Source organism: Macaca fascicularis, chromosome 6, assembly GCF_037993035.2.
Source record: "Macaca fascicularis isolate 582-1 chromosome 6, T2T-MFA8v1.1".
Taxonomy (NCBI): Eukaryota; Metazoa; Chordata; class Mammalia; order Primates; family Cercopithecidae; genus Macaca; species Macaca fascicularis.
Genome location: NC_088380.1, coordinates 158,322,216 through 158,343,051, shown reverse-complemented (window position 1 = coordinate 158,343,051; position 20,836 = coordinate 158,322,216). Strand labels below are relative to the sequence as shown.

The following is a 20,836-nucleotide window of genomic DNA, read 5'->3' as shown; positions in this document are numbered from 1 at the left end:
TTCATAATTTTTGCCCTGATAGAATACAACTCGTACTATAATACTTAAAAAATATATTTTGATGTTTACAAAATACTCTCTATTCATCTTTAAACAATAATATCTCTACACTAAAGGATTTGAGAGTATTTCTTCCTGATACCATGAAAATAAGTAACCATTCAGATTAAAAAATGACTGTCGGGGCCCCCTGTTTGTCTTTGGGAAACAATGACCTGGTCCTCCTCATTCCTAATGTTCCGCACACTAAGGCCCATAGAGAAGGGATTTGTCTGAGGTCTCTCAGTCAGAATTCCAGGGGCAAGACCCCAACTCAGGTCCGACACCCAGCCTGGGAATGTCCACACAGCACCTCCCTGCCTCCCATTCTCCCGGATGGGGAACGCCTTCTTATCCAGCCCACCTCCATCCTCTCCTTACCAGGCCCCGCCTTCTCCTTTTCGTCCACAGCCTGAGTCTTCACAGATTAGCCACCAGAGGGCTCTCTGGGATCAAGGACTAGTTTACTGAGCCTGGGGGGAGGGCTAAAGGTTTTCAGGTAAATCCCGGCATCCTAAACCACTGGCACTCAGGTAGATTTTCAGTTCACCGTCATTACCCTCACTACCATCAGCCACCACCTCTACTGCCTCCTCTTACTGAGCATTTGCTATGCCAGGTACTGTGCAAGCACTTAGTGTCTTATCTCATTTAATTCTCACAAAAACCTAATGAGGCACCAGGCGCAGTGGCTCCCACCTGTAATCCCAGCACTTTGGGAGGCCGAGGTGGTGGGATCACCTGAGGTCAGGAGTTCGAGACCAGCCTGGCCAACATGGTGAAACCCCGTCTCTACTAAAAATACAAAACTAGCTGGGCATGGTGGCATGTGCCTGTAATCCCAGCTACTAGGGAGGCTGAGGCAAGAGAATCACTTGAACCTGGGAGATGGAGTTTGCAGTGAGCCGAGATCATGCCACTGCACTTCAGCCTGGGTGACAGAGCGAGACTCCATCTCAAAACAACAACAACAACAAAAACCCTAACGAGGTAGGTACTATCATCATTTACGAATGGAGAAACCGAGGCACAGATAAACTGAGGGGCCCGTAATTTGTGTTAGTAACTTAAATAAGGTAAGTCACAGAGTTCACGAGTGACAGGGCCAGGATTCCAATCCAGGTCGGCCTGACTCAGGAGGTGCGCCTTACATTTGGGTTCGTGAAATAAATGACAAATACAGAGGACTGATGAGCAGCGGCAAGTGCAACGGAGCAGGCTGAGTTCAGAACAAGCCAAGAGAAGGCCATGCTCACTTCCAGGTGGCACAGAGCCAGGGTATCCAGATTTGGGGAGGTGGGGGTCTGCTCCCCTTAGGGCTCAACCCCAGGCCTCTCCTGAAGCCCTACATCCACTTTTGGGGCTGGGCCTTAAGAGTGGCACAGCGACCTTGAGCATTGCTAGAGGAGCAGGCTGGGAGGGAGAGGCAGGGTTGGGACCTGCTGCCATGCCGTGAGGAGTGGTTTCAGGAGCCAGACGAGGCCTTGCTCTTGGAGAAGGAAACGCAGCTGGGATTTGCCAGGACAAACCGTGTAAGAAAGAATTGGGAAACAGGAGAATTGGGAAACGGCTTCCTTCGGGGGCTGGCGGGTGAGGGAGGGCTTGCACAGTTGTTGTCACTGTGGTTTTCAAGCCTTTACAGGAAGGGCACATATGTTTTATCAGGCATCAGGGCAGTGCTCTGGAGGGAGGCACATGGGATGGATCTCTGAGGCAGGCACGAGGCCTGGGCTAGAACTCTCAAAACGTGAGCGTCTGGGGATGAGGAAGGACAGAGCCAAAGGCCTTGGGGGGAAAACGACCTCTGTTGGACTGAAGATTATGTATGAAGATTCTAAAAGAGCTAGAGGGCAAAAAAGACCCACCAGGTAAAGTTTTAAGGCACGGAATGCTGTGCCCAGGGCCCGCAGCTGGTCTAGTATAGAAGAGTCAACCCAATCTCTTTGCACGACTTGAAACATTGGTGCACTGCCAGCCTGCTAGGGCGCCAGACCCAGGTGCTGATCCATCACCTGTGGTGCGGTGTCTAAGGACAGGCTTTGGAAACCCTCGGGCAGCCTCTGACTTCTTCTAAAACAGGGGCACCAGCTGTTTCACTGAATGAAAAGCAGGAACTTTCTCAGGCATCCAGCTGCAAAAAGACAATTTCAAAACTTTTCTCAAAATTCCTCAATGAATCCAAAGCGTCCAACCAAGAAAGGTGCTTGGTTAGATTGATACAAAGATGACAATATAGTGATGTCACCTCCTTAGCAGGCCAGGGCACTATTCACTATGGAAGGAGACTACACTGAATTTAGTAACCAAAGATTTCGGATATATAATTAGCCCCCAGGGGAAGAGTGGGGGTAGATGTCATCTGACTTGATCAGCGCCCTCAGGCAGCTCACAATCTGGGGAAAGCGGCCGCGTAGTCACATGTCTCCAGCGCAGGCAGGTATGAGGATAACCAGAGGAGGGCGGTGACAGCATTGCTGAGGACGAGTTGTAAGTTCTGACTGAACTGGCCAGGGAAGGTCTACAGGGGCCCAGCCATCTGAGCTGGTCTTAAAGCAGAGCTTCCGATTTAGCACAGAAAGGAGGGTCAGCTAGGCTAAGGGAAAATCCCAAAGGGAAGGCCTAGAGGTTTTAAGTATTTGGGCAATGGTGGGTAGTTCTGATGGCTGGGAGTGACTTATGGAGGGCAGGGTGCAAAGCAGGCTGGAGTCAAAAGACAGGCTTGGAAATGTGCCGTGCTCACTGAAGGAGGTGAGGTAAAGAATGAAGGAATCAGCTGGCAGGGGAGAAAATTCCAGCGGCGAGGACATGAGGTTTGACATCAGACAGACCTGGCTTCGCTACTTTAGAAATGTGATTTTGGGCAAGTCATGTAAACTTTTATGCCCAGTTTGCAAAGTGGGGATATTACCAGCACTTTCCTTCACTGGATTTGAGTATTAAAGGAGACAACATACATAAAGTGCTTAGCGTAGCTGGTATAGTGAACGTTCAGGAGATGTTAGAGATATTTTACCATTACTACTGGAAAAGCAGCTCTTTGTGTACTATCCATATTGACACACTTTCCTTTGCTCCATGGCCACAATAAAAGGACATTCCCACCCACCCCGCCGGGCGCAGTGGCTCATGCCTGTAATCCCAGCACTTTGGGAGGCCGAGGAGGGCAGATCACCTGAGGTCAGGAGTTCGAGACCAGCCTGGCCAACGTAGTGAAACCCCGTCTCTACTAAAAATACAAACATTAGCTGGGCGTGGTGGCAGGCGCCTGTAATCCCAGCTACTCGGGAGGCTGAGGCAGAGAATCACTTGAACCCGGGAGGTGGAGGTTGCAGTGAGCCGAGATCATGCCACTAGCACTCCAGCCTGGGGGACTAGAGCGAGACTTCTTCTCAAAAAAAAAAAAAAAAAAAAGGACATGCCCCCAGCTAAAGGTAGGTGGGTGGGAGCTAAATTGTTCTCAGGCATTGGTTCCTGGCAGCTGAGGTGGGTGATTTCCACCCCATCCCCCACCCCAGCCAAGGGGATATTTGGCAATTCTGGAGACATTTTTAGTTGTCACAACTTGCAGGGTGCAACTGACATCTAGTGGGCAGAGGCCCAGGATGCTGCTAAACATCCTACAATGCACAGAAAAGCCCCTCAACAAAGAATTAGGCAGCCCCAAATGGCAATAATAGTGCAGTTAAGAAACTCTGTCCTAAAGAAACCCATGCAGCCTTTATGTAGCACGGAGCAGCTGGAAATCCAGCCTGGGGCAAAAGTACACTTATGCCAAAAATAGAAGTTATGCATATGGTTCTGCTCATTTCTAAAAAGGCACCATTCTGGATTCTACATCTGTGAGAGTAAATATCAGGGTGGGTGAAAAATGAAAGGCAATCTAACAATGTAAAGAATAGTATACCATGATAAAGCAGGATTTATTCCAAGTAAGTAAGCAAGGCCAGTTCAATATTCAAAAATCAGTTAACGGAATCCACCATATCAAAAGGTGAAAAAAGAAGAACTGTACGATCATGTCAGATACAGAAAAATCATTTGACAAAATTCAGTACTCATTCATGATTTTTAAAGTATCTCAGCACAGTAATAGAGGGGAACTTCTATAAAAAGTATACTACTTACATCATACTTAAAGTGAAAGACTGAATGCTTTCCCTACAAGATCAGAGACAGGACTAGGATGTTCACTCTCACCACTTGTTTTAAACTAGAAATTTGAACCATTGCAATATGGCCAAAAAAAAAAAAAAGAAAAAAGAAAAGAGATACACATTGGAAAAAAAGAAATACACCTATCTCTATTTGCAGATAACGTGGTTGTCTAAAAAGAAAATCCCGGCCAGGCACGGTGGCTCACACCTGTAATCCCAACACTTTGGGTGGCTGAGGTGGGTGGATCATGAGGTCAGGAGATCGAGACCATCCTGGCTAACATGGTGAAACCCTCTCTCTACTAAAAATACAAAAAATTAGCCGAGCTAATTAGAGGCTGAGGCAGGAGAACTGCATGAACCCAGGAGGTGGAGCTTGCAGTGAGCCGAGATCATGCCACTGCACTCCAGCCTGGGCCACAGAGCAAGACTCCGTCTCAAAAAAAAAAAAAAAAGCACGAAATCTAACCAAAAACTCACAGAATTATTGAGTACAGAAAGGTCACAGGATACAAGATTAAAATACATAAATCAGTTGTATTTCTATATACTACCAATGGACACACAGACACTGGAATAAAAAAATACCATTTATAATTGCTCCAAAAAAAATTAAATACTTAAGTATAAATCTAACAAAACACAGGATCTGACAAATGGTTACAATAACAAATGGTGTTGGGAAGCCAAGGCGAGTGGATCACCTGAGATCAGGAGTTCAAGACCAGCCTGGCCAACATGGCAAAGCCCCCTCTCTACTAAAAGTACAAAAATCAGCTGGGCATGGTGGCACACACCTGTAGTCCCAGCTACTGAAGAGGCTAAGACAGGAGAATCACTTGAACCCAGGAGGCGGAGGTTGCACTGAGCCAAGATGGTGCCACTGCACACCAGCCTGGGTGACAGAGACTCTATCTCAAAAAACAAACAAACAAACAAAAACCCACAAGTAGCGATAACAGCAAAGGCTGGCAAAGTTGCAGAGGAAACAGACCACTCATACATTGTTGCTCGAGTAGTAAAATGGTACAGTCATTCTGGAAAATGGTTTAGAAGTTCCTTTTAAAACTAATAATGGGGCTCACCATATGTATTAGTCCATTTTCACGCTGCTGATAAAGATATACCAGAGACTGGGCAATTTACAAAAGAAAGAGGTTTAATTGGATTTACAGTTCCACGTAGCTGAGGAGGCCTCACAATCATGGTGGAGGGCAAGGAGGAGCAGGTCACATCTTAAGTGGATGGTGGCAGGCAAAGAGAATGAGCGTGTGCAGGGAGACTCCCCTTTTTAAAACCATCAGACCTCGTGAGGCTTACTCACTATCACGAGAACAATGCAGGAAACACATGCCCCCACAATTCAATCACCTCCCACAGGGTCCCTCCCACAACATGTGGAAACTCAAGATGAGATTTGAGTGGGGACACGGCCAAACCATATCACCATACAATTCAACAGTTGTGCTCCTGGGCATATATCCCAGAGGAATCAAAACTTATTTTCATGCAGGAACACTTGCACAAATATTTATAGCACTTTATTTGTAATAACCAAATCTGGAAACTATGCACATTTCTTTCAGTGAGTGAATGGTTAAATATCAGTACCATGGGATCCTACTCAACAATAAAAAGAAACAAACTATTGATAAATGCAACAACTTAGATGAACATCAAGGAAATTATACTGAGTGAAAGAAGCCAACCCCAAAAAGATACATATGGCATAATTCAATTTATTGAATTATTATTATTTATTCCATGAATAACAAAATTATAGAGATGAAGAACAGATTCGTGGCTTCTGGGGAAGGTTAGGGATGTGGGGGACTGAAGGGAGTGGGTATTTATAAAGGGGTAGCATAAAGGAGTCTTGAGGTGATGATACAGTTAGGTATCTAGTTTATGGTAGTGGTGTATACAAAGCTACTCATGATAAAACTGCATACAGCTATACACAAACACACACACAAACAAATGAGTATCTGTATAACTAACGAAATCTGCATCAGCTCTATGGATTGTGCCAATGTCAATTTCCTGGTTTCGATAATGTACTACAGTTATGCAAGATATTAACACTGGGAAGCCCAGCTGAAGGGTGCTCTGGACCTGGACCTCCCTCTTGTGCCTTTGACTCTTCCTGTAAATCTACAATTAGTTTCCAATAAAAAACATATCAAAAGAAGTAGATGACTGAATTTTAAGAGGCAAAATATTTGAACAAATACTTCATTAAAAAGATAGGCCAATAAGCATGTAAGGGGGTGCAAAACCTCACTAGTCATTGGGGAAATGCAAATTACAACTGCAATGAGATGCCACTTCACACCTATTAGAGGGCTAAAATTTAAAAGACCACAATATTAAGTATTGGTGAGGATATGGAGCAACTGTAACTGTTATACATTAGGAATCCAAAAGGGAACGGCCACTTTGGAAAACAATTTGCCGAAAGTTAACACACATTTCCCATACAACCCCATCATTTCACCTCTAGGTATTTACCCAAGAGAAATAAAAGCATAGGTCTACACAAAGACCTGTACATGAGTATTTATAGCAGCTTTATTCATAATAGTAATTTTTTCATAATTAAGTATAGAGTATATTTGAGCCCAAAACTTGAGAATGGCCACTGGGGTGCACAGATTCAAGTTGCCCTCATAACATACTCTGATTAGCAGCAGTTACAAGTGAGTTTTAAGGAAGAAAGAAGAGGCAGTTTCTAAATTGTTTACCAGGAATTTACATTAAAATAACTAAGCCATAACAGCTAAAAATTGGAAGCAGCCTCAAAGACTATCAACTAATGAATGGATAAACAAATTATGGTTCACTCATGCAATGGATACTACTCAGCAATAAAAAGAATCAATTATGGATACATGTAACAACGTGGAGGAATATAAAAAGCATGATTATGTTAAGTGAAAGAAACCAGACACAAAGGGCTGCATACGTAATGGTTTTATATGACATTCTAGAAAAGACAAAACTGGAGACAGAAAAAACAGATTAGTAGCTGCCAGCGACTGAGTGGTGTGAGGATGGGATTGATTGCAAAGGGGCACAAGGGACCTTCTGGGGGCAAAGGAGATGGTCTGTATCTTGACTGAGATGGTGGTCACATGACTGTATGCAAAACACACTGAACTGTACATTTGAAAAGGTAGATCTAAATTTAATTACATGTAAATTTTACTCCATTTTTTTTTAAAGGAGACCAATGGCCAAGGGTCTAGTAAAGCATACCCATTAAAGACACACATAGTTCCTCAGCACAACCACAATAGGCTAAGTATGAGGAAGGCAACCTACATAGCAAAGAGCCCCAGGCTTAGGGTCCACTGTCACTCAGGTTTATGCCTCCAGTAGTAGTGCAATGGGCTTACCGGAGGGCCCTGGCTCTCTGGAAGAAGAGGTTACAGCCATTAGGTATAAATGTGAGCAGAAATAAAAACTTCAAGAGGTGGACAACCTAAAAGAGGATCGAGTGCTCTCCACAGAGGAAGTCAACAAGACATCAGTGCATGGACGGACAGCCAGAACAACAAGCAGAAGTACTTTGGAGTCCTGGTTTTCTACAAGTCAGCGAATATTTCAGAAAATGTTTAATAAGTCCTTTGTGATTATGACATATGGCACTTTACAACATTCTCTCTAATCCTCATGACAATTCCTCAAGGCAAACCTCCCTCTTGAGGTTGCAACAAAGACACGCAGCCAGCGCCTTGGGAAGCACTCAGGTTCTGGAACCAGAAGACTTGCACGTGTATCCCAATGCTGCTACCTACCGGTGGGCAGCTTGGCATAGCTGCTAAATCTCTTTGACCTTCCTGTTCCAGAAATGATAATGACAATGAAAATAGACTATATGCCTGCCTTCCTCTCTTGGTAAAATATTATACTTTTAAGAGTGTTCCTTGAAGGCTCTGTTTTTAAACTTATACAAGTAAGTGTATTTCCCTGAGTTCTATGAGCTACTCTAGCAAATTAATCAAACCCCAAAACAGAGTCATGGGAACCCTGATTTACAATTTTTAGCCAGCCAGAAGCACAGGTAAACAACCTGGTACTTGCAATTGGCACTGGAAGTGGTGGTGGTGGTGAGGGGTGTCACTCTTGGGGACTGAGCCCTCATCCTGTGGGATCTGATGCCATCTCCAGGCAGGTGGTGTCAGAATTGAATTGGAGCACACCTGCCTAGTGTTTGCTGCAGAACTGATTGCATGTTTGCTGCAGAACTGATTGCGTGCTTGCTGGTGGGAACAAATTCCAAGTAATTTTTTTTGGGGGGAACCAATGTATTGAGAATAAACATTTTAAGCCTTAAGTGTGTCTTCCCACTCAGTGACAAAAAGGGAAGGGAAGGAGTGTCATCTTTTCCATTGTCCTGTCCTGAAATTAATCTCCACATTTCAAGAAAATTAAGTGTTACCTATTGTGTCAGATTTCTTCAGAGAAACAAAGCCAGTAGGAGATATATATATACACACACATATATACATACACATATATGAATATAAATACACATAGAAAGACTGAGAGAGAGAGATCAAGGAACTGGCTCCCATGACTGTGTGAGCCGGCAAGTCTGCGAGTCACAGGGCAGGCCCGTAGGAGCTGATGCTGCAGTCTGGAGGCAGAATTTCTTCTCCAAGGAAACCTCAGCTTTGCTCTAAAGGCCTTTACACTGATTGAATGTGGCCCACCCACAATACTGAGAAAACCTCTTTTACTTAAAGGCAACTGATTATAGACGTTAACCACATTTACAAAACACCTTTGCAGCAACACCTGGATTAGTGTTTGACTGAATTATAAGTTGACACATATAAAACTGGCCATCACACCTGTCACATGGGCTCATCTGCTATGCAAGGAGAGGGCTGAAAATTCTTACTCAAGTCTTCAAGAGAAGCAGAAGGAGGTTTAGGGAGGGGAGGATTGTCTAACAGAAAAAAACAAAAAAACATTCCTGGTCCCTTTCTTCTTGGGCAACTCTTAATTCCATGGAAGGGTCTACTGCTTGTGCCACTCTCATATGAACTCTGTGGCATAAACCAGAAACATCTAACCCAGTATCTAGTCAAGGGATCTGAGTGATATAAAAAGGAAAAAAAAAAGACACAGACAGCAACCTCTCAAAAATAAAAAATAAAATTCATTTATTGAAAAGAAAAAGCTTAACATATGATCCATGTGCAAACCCCCAAACAGGATCTATGAACTCTGGCATGATCCACATCCACGCAGGCACATAACATACACAGTACTGTCTAGTTAGCAACACCTACGGATTGGTTGATTTTCTTCACACACCATTGTTTTACAATAGAGTTACCAATTTTATTACCCACTGAAAGAACATAGCTTCCCCAGAATCACTTTGATTTAAACCAAATAACACAGTGAATGACAAGCACCCTGTACCTATATCTCCTACCTTCCTTACTCTGATAACCTCCTATCAGCACCATTTATGTCCTCTGGCCAGGGAATGACTCAGTGGCACAAAGGAAAGAGAAGAAATGTTACAGGCTGATATTGTTGGGGCAAATAGCCTTGCAACCAGTCGGATTTACTGTCTAAAAGTATTAACCGTAATTTCAAAGACAAACCACACCCCTTCCTTTTCCCCTAATGGCCTCAGAGATCTGTAATGTACTTTGGAAAATTAACTTCTAAGGCAGACTGGAAGCCAGCCTCAAGTCCTGCCACTTGGACTCTGTGTCTTCTCTTTGAGGAAGCAGCATTGAGGAAGCAGCATTGTGGACCCAATGGGGGCAGATGCTGAAGCTTGCCTTAACATCTCAGCAGCTACAAAATAAAATCCACTGATACAGAAACCCTTGCTGTGAGCAGTGAGGACAGAGAGCTGTAAACAGACATAAATTGAGATTTTTGCACTTCTGAAAAATATGAGGTGAACATTCGTGCTAAACAGAGATAATGTTCTAGGAAGGGAGAAATCTGAGAAGAGAAAAGTAAGATGAGAGATGAGAGAGAAGAAACATGATTTTTCGAATGCATTTGTTTAGGATCAACACTTTAAGACTACTGATAAAACTATAAATTTCCTGGGGATAGACAGTGAGCAGTGAGCATCAGCCAATGAATCCAGCTGCAGAGGAGAGATGGAAGAGGGCGGCTGAAGTGAAATGACACACATTCACACGTATCTCGCCAGGGCTTGTGCAGATGAAGGGATCTTAGCAGCTGGACAGCAGCACAACATAAATAATGCCACTCGTGAATGGTGACAACTGCTAGGCAGAGTGAACAGAAGATGCCAGCTCACACTCTTCCCAGCAAGTGTCTGCATTTAGCAGGAGGTGCACTGCCCACTGAGAGCTGGAAGCCTGCTCCCAACAGCAGCATTTGGAGGAGAGAACCACCAAGGGGCTCTGAGAAAGCTACCTCTGGCTTGGGGCAATTGGGGTGACAGGAGCAGGGTCACAAAGCTCAAGAGTATCTGGCTGGGAAAGCCCACGGCTCCCCTTTGCTCCAGCAGATGCAGTCTCACACTCCTGAAAGCCTTTGCTCTGTTGCTCTGTGATCGTATTTCTACTTATCGTGGGAGGACACCAGGGAGGGTTCTCTGTTTCAAGAAGCCCTTTGGGCTGCATAAGAGATTCTGGGCTGGCTGAGGGCTGCTTGCATAAGAGGAGGAAGGGCTTCCTCCCACTACTACTGACTGGCTGATCCTTTGCTTGATGCCTAACAGCTGTGCACCTGCACAGCCAGGAAGGCCCTCCAGCTGGAGCGCCCTTCCTGGGTCTTCTGGAAGAGCCACGCAATCAGTCTGTCAGTGTAGCAGGAACACAAGCCAGAGATCAAACAGGCAATGCCAAATTGGCTTCCAGAAATCCTAAAGCTACAGCCAACTCTCCTACATACCGTGTTCTCACAGCCAGGCAGCAATAGCCTGCATCTCGCTAAGAGCTGGGGGACCCCCAGGATTCTCCCATCCAGTCCTCAGGTGCCAACATCACAGTCCCAATCTCAGAACTCGGCTGGGCAGGATGGCCTCTAGCAGCTCTGAGTAAACAGAAACGTCCACCAAGGAGGACATGGGCAGGACACAGGTCTGGCCCTCCAGGTGGCCTCTACCTTCTCACTGAGACCACTCTTAGCACCGCTGGGGAAGACAGCTAAGATAGTGGTTGGGCTGCCAGAGCCCGAACTTGGAACCAGGAGATGACAGTTTCCGAGCCCACTTTGGTAACTTCTAAACCTGAGACTTCAGAAGACAGGGCCTCTGCTACTCCCAGCTAGATTCGTGGTCACATAGCACCTGTTAAGAGTCCACCACAGAACAGAAAGGGTGGTGAAAAGCATCCTTCTCCTAAGGAAGAACAAGTCAACAATGACGGCATGTTCCTAAGTTAACAAATTATTAGGTAGGTGGGGAGTCACTACAATGAGAGTCCACTTTTCCCATCCCTTCACCTGGAAGTCAGCTCTCCTGGCTTTGGAACAGAAGAGACAGAAAAAACTGGGGCCATGTGGCTGGGTCACAGCCCTTATGAGCTTTGGGTGAAACACAGAAGCAAAACCCCTGATACATTTTTGCTGCTCTCCTTCAACCAACTTTCAGAGTGAACTGTATCTGCAGTGAAGCAAGAGCCTGGTGACGGAACAGAGGAGACAAGGGGTCTGGTCTGTTACTTACACAGGAACACACACACACACACACTGTGCACACACACACACAGCTAAAGAGGGGAAATTCATCAATGGCCTTCTGAAATACTTTGTACACCAAGAGGAAAGAAGAGGCAGTCCACAGCAAGGCAATGTATCTTCCTCTGCCTTCTCTGAAGTTTGCTCCCAAATCTGAAGGCTGACCTTGAGGAGGGCCAACCTCAAGGCTGTTTGCAAAACCCAGGGAGGCATTCTGGGGGAAAGACAGGGCTCATAATTAGTGTTCAGTGGTTCCTTTCAAAGTCTAGGCCACAGAGGCAGTGTGGGGCCGGGCACTGGTTCTGCCCTATTCCCCACTGATTGTAAACAACCAAGCACCGCGCGTAGTGTCAGACCAGCTGCTGTAAAGTCTATGAACTTAATGTCAAACTCTCTGTGCACACTGACCTCAGCTACTCATCCGTGGCAATAGAGCGGGTGTCGTCCCAGCACGATGGCAACTAAGCATTGCTGATCCTTTCACCTGGCAGGGGCTGAGGCTGAAACATGGGCCTGCATGCACACAGCCCCATTTTATACGCCTCTCGCTCAGCCACCCTTCCCTCAGCCCAGTGCACCCACACATTTCTGCAGTCCTTCAATGTCTTTTCAGTATGAAACCAGGCTGGTCAACAGGAGGCAAAATCTGCGCCTCCTCACCGAGGTACATTTTTAGATGATCCTGATTAAAACCTTTGCGTCCTCAGCCAAGAGTGCCGAGGACCCCAGCAGATATCTCCTGGAGCGAGCTTCTTTTCAGCAGGAGAAGTTGAGTCAAAGTTTACTGAAGAAGAAGTAATTCGTAATAGCCCCAGATCTAGAGACAGTCTAAAAACAAAAATCTGATTTTAAATAAAAGATAAATATTTTCCGTTTAGATAACACTTCCTATGTTTTAAGAGCTAAAGCAACTAAGAATACAGTACTGTGACCCATCCTAAGGAATCCGCGGAAGAGACGCATTGCCTTAAGGGGCACAGCAAGCCAGAGAGTCAAGATTAAAAACTCCAGTTTGGGGGGCCTGTTTCAAATGACCAGGTAGGTCCAGCCAGCCCCTGGAGACTCGAGTAGGAAGAATACTGAGATACAACATTTGGCAGAGAGATGAGAAAGAGGCCCAGCTTTACAAAGAGGGGGAGTTCCCAGTTATTTAATCTACGCCTAGACCAGAAAAGGTGAAAACATGAGGTGGGGGACACTAAAATTGTTAAATAAAGTGAACTGTGCAGTAAGAATGAATTGGGCGAGGCGCACCAGCAGCGGGGGAGGAAGGGAGGAAGGAGGAGGCATGATGACGGGGAGCTGGAAAGGTCTGGGTGTAAATAGGTACAAGTGAGCGATGGCGGCCCTGTCACTAGTGGCACTTCTGCATGTCTGCCACCCCACTTTTCCCCTGCCCTCAGGTTACCTGGCCCGGGGTATCCAGGAGCCAGGCAGAGGGGTTCCCACAGCAACCCTGATTTTCCTCAGAGCCTGGACCATACCTGAGGCTCTGGGGACAGGTAACGGGGGACACACGAGGCAGGGGTAGGCAGCTGCAGAGACGAACCCAGATCCCTATATGAAGGCACGGGTGGAATTGATGAAGATGGGAGCATTGCTTGGCTGGATCAGCTCATAGAGGGCCTCATAGGTCCCCACCACAAAGCCCACGAAGCCCAGGACGCTGATCAGGGCGTCCTTGAAGATGGTGAGGGGGCTCATGCCCTCTGAGTAGAAGGTGGTGACCTCCAGGAGCGGTGGGATGATGAGGGCCAGGGCGCTGCTGCTCACGGAGCCCACCAGGGAGATGACCAGGTCCAGGCGGGGGATGAGGATGGCCAAGATGCCTGCAGAAAGAGAGGACATGCCTGTTTAAGATGCCCAGAGCTGGGAGAGGTCTGTCTCCCTGCTGTTGAGCAAATTCAGCATCTGTCCGTCTTCTAGGATTGAGAGCTCTAAGAAAACGCAGACATTATCCAGTTCAATCTCTGTGAAACAGATGCCCAGAAACGTGGAATAACTGGCGTCCCCCTGCAAGGTCAGCAGAACCGGGACTGGAACCTGGATCTTCTGGCTCCAGTTCCTGGGCTTTCAGCTTTTCCTGCTACAGCGCATGACTTCCATCTTTCTGCACAAAAGGAACCAAATTACGTTTCAGGGCAATCTGGTTTCTACCAAAGGAGGGAGGGTAGGGGGCAGAAAAGGAGGTGGACATTTCTGAGCAGCTGCTCATTTTCTTACCACTCAGGGAGACTCCAACACAAACATTTCTACTTGACTGACAAGAAACCAAATAGGAAAAGAAACCCCTCTTTCTGGAAAGACACCGTGATAAAACCGCATTTCACAGAGCATTTTCATACAGGTGAAAAAAAGCAGTTCTATATGCAGGCTGACCCCTGGCAAAGCCCCACACAATGACCGTATCTCTGTGTCAGGACACCCACTGCCTCTCACATCTGAAACTCAGTCACGGGTGAGCGAGGAAGGAGGAACTGTCGGAGACCAATGGTGCACTCACTGCTGCAGGAGGTGCCATCAGCTTCCGTGCCATACCAGCCATTGCCAACACTGCCAGACAGTGCTGTAAGCAGGAGGCTTCACCGAATACAAGTATCCTAGTGCCCACTGACCCCATGCTTCCCATCTCACCGATCTTTCCACCAGGCAGGCAAAGGCCAGTGGTTTCACAGGTTTATTGAGGGTTGTGGGCTCTGGAACTAGGTTCTTGTGTTCAGATCTTGGCTCTGCTGCTAATTAGCTGAATGACACTGGGGAAGGTATGGTACCTTTCTATTCCCCAGTTTTCTTGTTGGCAAAATGGGGCCATTAACTGCTCCTATATCATAGAGATGTCATGATGGTCAAATGAGGTTATGCAGGTGCCTCACAAAAGGCCTGGTGTACAGTAGGGAGGTCTTACATGTTAATGTTATCGTCATTAGTATTCATCTTTTTGGCCATGAAAAGTGCATCCTGCTACAGCATGACTTCCTGTTAGTTACTAACCTGTCAGTAATCAAACGGAGTTTCACAGATTGTCTCTCCCACTGCTGGGCTACAGCTGGATGCTCCCAGCCTTGATACAGACATCCAGAGCTTATCTACTACCTCACTGATTCCTACGAGAGGTTACCTTTTGTATGAGAGGTTTGCTTCTAAGTTCATTTTGTAAGGCAAAAATGTAGTCAAGTCACTCTAAGAAGGCATCACCCTGGTGAGATTGCCAGGACGTTTGAGTCCAAGGCAGCCAATGTCTACATCGATCACTGCTTCCTTGGATGAGCACCAGAAGAAAGGATTGGATTGCATTTCAAGACCAGATTTTGTAAGAAACACTTTAAACTGAAATGTCTGAAGTTGATTTTTGAGGAGCCACAAAAACAAACAAAATACAATAGCACTCCCTGCAGTAAGATGAGAGGCATGTGGGAACCAGGACTTACCAGGTAATATGGTTTGGATATTTGTCCCCTCCAAATTTCATGTTGAAATATGATCCCCAATGTCAGAGGTGGGGCCTGGTGGGAAGAGTCGTGGGGGCAAATCCCTCATGAATGACTTGGTGCCCTCCCCAAGACAGCTGTTGTTTAAAACAGCCTGGTATCTCCCTTATCCTTGCTCCCTATCTTGCCATGTGAGACCTGCTCCCGCTTTGCCTTCTGCCATGATTAGAAGCTTCCTGAGGCCCTCACCAGAAGCAGATGCTGGCATCGCACTTCCTGTACAGCCTGCAGAGCCATGAGCCAAAATAAACCTCTTTTCTGTATAAATTACCCAGTCTCAGGTGCTTCTTTATAACAATGCAAATGGACTCACACACCAGGGAAAGAGTGGATTCATGCCTCCTGCCTCACACCTACCCTGGAGCTGTGCTGTCCAACACAGTAGCCACTAGCCACAGATGGCTATTTACATTGAAATGAATTAAAATGAAATGAATCCTGTTCTTCATTCACACTAGCCACATTTCAAAGTCTCAACTACCACTGGTGCCTAGTGGCTGCTGCAATGGACAGCACACACACAGGACATTTCCATCACTGCAGAATGTCTAGTGGTACCCAGCAGACAGCACTGCGAAGCACTCACTAGTGAAGGTGAATCTGCCTCTGTTTCACAGGTATGTAACTCCACAAAATTACTACAGTCCTATGGAAAGAGAGGCCCAGAGGGTGTAAATGACAGGAAGCAACAGAGCTGGGACCAGGATCCAGGACCTCAAGCCCCTGGGCCATAACCTCACAGACCTGATGGGCAAGGAAATGCAGAGGGAGGGGAGACGGGGAGTCTGGCGGATCAGTGGCAGGATCCTGTCTGTGAGGAAATGGGAGGCAGATACCCAGGCTAGCTTTCCCAGGGACGCACCACGGGGCGTGGTGGAGAATCCAGCACACGATCAGCCCTGACCTCTTTCTGCTTTGTCAAGTGGAATTGGACAAGGGATTCAAAGCCTGACAGCAAAGGGGCACAAGGATATTGAGTCTCAGATCCACCTCTGCCACAGTGTTATATACTCTGGAGCAGGTCTTCATCTTTCCTTCTTCTATTAATCAACCATAACGGCAATTCTCATTAACATCTTCACTGATCTCAAGGCTTTGAGAAGTGTGCAAAAAGTTTAGGCTTTTAATTTCCCTGAAACTCAAAAATAGTATGTTTTCAGCCCTTCGCTGCTTCGAAATAGAGTTGGTGACATCTCCCAAACCTTGAGGGTTGAATATGGAGAAAATTAGAGGTAAAATTGTAGGCTGATGACAAAACAGCATTCTCATCACAGGTCATCTAACGCTCAACAAAAGAGCTGGTCTACTGTGGTACCGACACCAAGACACTTGCTCTCTGTGGGGTCTGGGTCTCCCTGCCTAATGTCACCCTCGCAGTGATGGCGCCAGGTGTTACTGTGGGGTGGAAACTGCATGGAGGAAACAGTTGGGAGAACTGAGCCCCAGGGAGAGGGTGGTATAGGAATGGGTATAGGCTCTGGATTTGGAATGCCCAGGCTCCAACCTCAGCTCTACCACTCAGTGGCTAGTTACCTAAACTCTTTGAGACTCATTTCCCCAACTACTAAACAGGATGGTCAAATGATATCACTCATGTAAAGAAATCAGAGCTCTAAAAACCAGTAATAAATACTTCAATATTATCACTAGTCCCTGCTCCATAACAAGCTGAGTGGCACAGGGCAAATCAGCTTACTATTCTGAGCCTCAGTTCATTCATTTACCTGTGAAATGTGGTAACTGGGTGATGTCTGAAGTCTCGCCCAACTCTGAAATTCTAAGGACTACACATTCCAGTGTTAGTCACTTAGGACTGTGTTCTGGGATATGTTCCTCACCTCACTGACACCTGGGAAGCACCACATCCTGCCTGAAGGTGGCGCAGCGAAGTGATGGGGCTCCTTTCCCGGAACACATGGCTTGCCCAAAAGGGAGCTTCTAAGCCACTTGGTTTCGTATGAATAAAGGAAGTGTGAGTTTTTCTTCAGTCCCAGCCACACGAGCATCTCCACAAATGCTGAAGTCTGCTCAAGAGACAGGAGGCCTTTATTATCAGAGAAAATGAGTCCCTGGCAGGAGACAAATCAGAGCCTCTCCCAGCCCTGAGAGTCTGTCATCTCCCCACCCTCTCCCATACTGACCTAGCAGGACATATGGGCACTTCATGACAGTTAAGTGGAGTCAGAGAGATGCTCCACTCTGTGGCAAGAGTTAAGTGGAAACAGATACAGAAGCTTGGGATCAGAATTTTTCCTCTGATTGGACAAAGATCTTCTGCTTCGTCATGATATTTTATAAGTAATCTAAAAACTTGTTCTTGTTTTCACCACTATATAAGATAAATATGCCTAATAAAAATATCCTTAGTAGAGATTTTAAGAACATTTCTCTCCTCTTAAAGCCAGGATCACAGGGCTGCAAAGGGAAGTCCCTCTTCCTGTCCTAGCTGAACCACATACCACCACTGAACCCTACACAAAGCGTGACACCGCAGAGGACAAGAGCGAGCCTCCCACTAACATGAAGTGGGAAGAAGAGAAGGATGTCCAAACCAAATCAGTATCCGCAGCTCCCAGGGTTCAACAGCACGGGTATCTGTTTTGCCACCATGGAAAATGACTTTAACTCCAGAAGCAGCAATTGACTACTCAGACATGTGGGGCAAATAAAACCCCTTCTGGCACTAAATGTGTTCTGTGAGTTAAAGTGCCTACGAAGAGAAACTCAACAAGGTAGAGATCTCAGGAAGCAGCCAGCCAGGAATACCCCTCTCCCAACTCTCCCCTAATCCCTGCACCTCCCCACACGAAAAGACCCCAGCCCAGACAAAGAGGAAGACATTTGTATAACAAACTCAGTTATACACTTCTCGGCAGCAGCTCAGCTGTGGCATGTACCAAAGCGGAGACAGAGGTCAACCTCAGCTCAGCCACACGATTAGTCAAGAGGGCTCCAACAGTATTACAAAACGTCTTCCCTTCGGGTGAAGAGACACGAAGAATATGATCTTTTAAACTGCTGAAGCAACATAAGGCCAACAGTCATGTTCACAGAAGGAACTGGATTCTGGAGCCTGTGGTTTTGAACCAGCATCAGAAAGAGCTGACTTATGCACAAGACAAGAGCAAAGCACTGAAAAGAACAAACACACACTTAGGAAATACGCTGGCCATTTACAGCTCTTGTGCTGGGAGCTCTTGCTGCTATTTTATTACGATCAAAGTTCTTAAAACCTACCATGTTACTTTTAAATGTCTATAAATATGCCTTTAAAATTCACAATAATCTTGGACAGAATACAAAATTTGACTTAGTGGGGGTATAAATTTAAAAAATATGAAAGCAAGGGAAACAACCTCCATGTCTAACATTAAAGGAGTACCTTAGTTAATATGATCCACCAATACAGTGAAATACCATGAGGTCATGAAAATATTACTGAAAGATACGAATATTCGTGACATAAAATTAAACAAAATGTGGAAGACAAAGTTATGTGTAAACTACAATGGCAACTATTTTTACAATGAACGCATGAGGATTAAGACACAGAAGATACAATGCAAAAAATACATTACTTTGTTAAATTGGTGGAATATTGGAATTTCTTCTTTTATTCCCAAATGTTTTTACATTGACTTTCTTTTTTTAGGGTAATATTTGTGTAGAAACTTAAAATCAAGCGCCAAGCATCTATACAGAATCACAGAATTTTGGAGTTCAGAGAAACCTTGAAGATCAGACACCTGTCCTGTCTTACAGCTGAGGACCCTGAGGCCTTGTGAGGGTTCCTGGAGGGGGCCAGGGTTACACAGCTAATGAATGATACTGCTCTTCTTCACTGTAGCTGCAAGACTAAAAAGTGTGAAAGGCCCAAAGGTACTAAGAAGCTACTCTGTTTGGACCCTGAAGCTTCATCCTCTAAAAATCTGACTGCCTGGAATGTTTTGCAGCTCTGCATTCCAGTCTGAACAGGCTTCTTGAATGATGCGATTTTATGTAATTATATCTTCAGAAATAGGTTTCTGAAATTTTCATAGCAAACTGAAGTAAAATGTGTCACATGGCAAATGCCACAGAGAATCAGTATGAATCACTGAAGGATGGATGGGTTATTGCTCCAAAGAAATCTAAAAAACCATTGATCCTACAACTCCAGACTCAACCAGGTGGGGCCAGCCTCTTCCACACAAGGTCTGGACATAAGGTGACCTGCTAAGTCTGCATTTCCAAAAATATGGGCTGGAAGTAGATACTGTCCAATATGAAATCATAACGAAATGAGCATTATTCTATGAAATACTTGTTTTCCCTCCCCCTCTTCTCCAACAGTTTGAAATTAAGCATCACAAAGTCTGTATCAGCCATAGTAATCTTTGGAGGATGGGAGAGAGTGGGGAGAAAGTTGAATTCCAAGAAGGCAAAAAAAAATGAAACTACACCAAATTCCTCCTGTTCCCCTTGGAGGGTGAAGAGGAGAAGGAAAAGTTGTGGAAAAGATAGGAAAACACCAGAAATAGCAAAAAAAAAAAAAAAAGAAGCTGCTGTTAAAATGTATGAGTGTAAATGAAAAACATCAATTAAAGATCTAAAATCACATACTAATCAATGGTGCTAAAAGATCTGAAAGAACAGAAAAGCAAGAACAAAATGAACTTGCATGAATACATTTAAGTTGCTGCTACCACGAAAGGCCTCTACTGAGTCCCACAATTACTTCAAAGTCTCCAAGGAAGGTGAGAGAGGCGAGTGCTCTCAGAGATAAAGGGGGCTGCCTTTTTGAACAGGATGACATGCAATGCTAAGTCACAGCAGATCATAGAAGGGAAAAACAACGGCACACACTAGAAGACCAAAAGCAGCCGTGTCTTCTGAGCATTGTGCTGTTGAAGGGAGACGAGACTCACAGACAGGGCCAGGAAAAGTGAAGCAAAATCCAAGAGGCATCTAAGGATAACATGAGGTCTGTGAATCAGAGACTACTGTCTCCTGTGGGGTGCTGCAGAAATAAACCTGGCAGGAAGTGTGGCATATGCTACAGGGAGGCTGAGTCAGGCTGCAGGGGAAAACTGGGCAGAGAGAGGAGCCAGGCTCCTGTCACTGCCCCAGCTCAATAGGCAGGGAGGAGAAGCTGTTTAGTCAGGAAGGCACGTTTTACCTAGAGAGACCTACTTTTTCTGGAGGGAACACTTTGGAGAAAAGCAAATTATTTGAACTAACCACATGCTTTCTTCCAGTGCCCTTTAGATTTAAGAATTGGGCCCTGAGAGTTTACATGATAAATACGGTACATGTGAAAGGTGTCTCCTCAGCACTTAGAGCTACTCCATCCACGGCGGAAATATACACCTTAGAATCAAAGCATGGAGAGTTACTGGCACAAGACAGGATTAAAATCTGGAATCCAAACATCCCATCTTAGCAGTACACATTAAGGCAATCTACTAGAAAAGCAGGATACAT

At 45.5% G+C, this 20,836-nt stretch overlaps 1 protein-coding gene across 11 annotated transcripts in view; it reads right to left on the bottom strand.

Annotated features, from left to right (window-relative positions):
• SLC36A1 (solute carrier family 36 member 1) overlaps positions 1-20,836 on the bottom strand; it is a 97,214-nt gene that overhangs the window by 39,961 nt on the left and 36,417 nt on the right. For 8 of the 11 annotated variants that reach the window (XM_005558316.5, XM_045394419.3, XM_015451355.4 and 5 more), the window contains one exon: positions 9,344-13,714. The exons of the other annotated variants lie outside the window; for them this stretch is intronic. In XM_005558316.5, coding sequence (XP_005558373.1) covers positions 13,443-13,714 — 272 coding nt within the window. In that variant the 3' untranslated portion in view covers positions 9,344-13,442. Of the gene's footprint in view, positions 1-9,343; positions 13,715-20,836 lie in introns of those variants that run through there. 11 annotated transcript variants of the gene reach the window in all.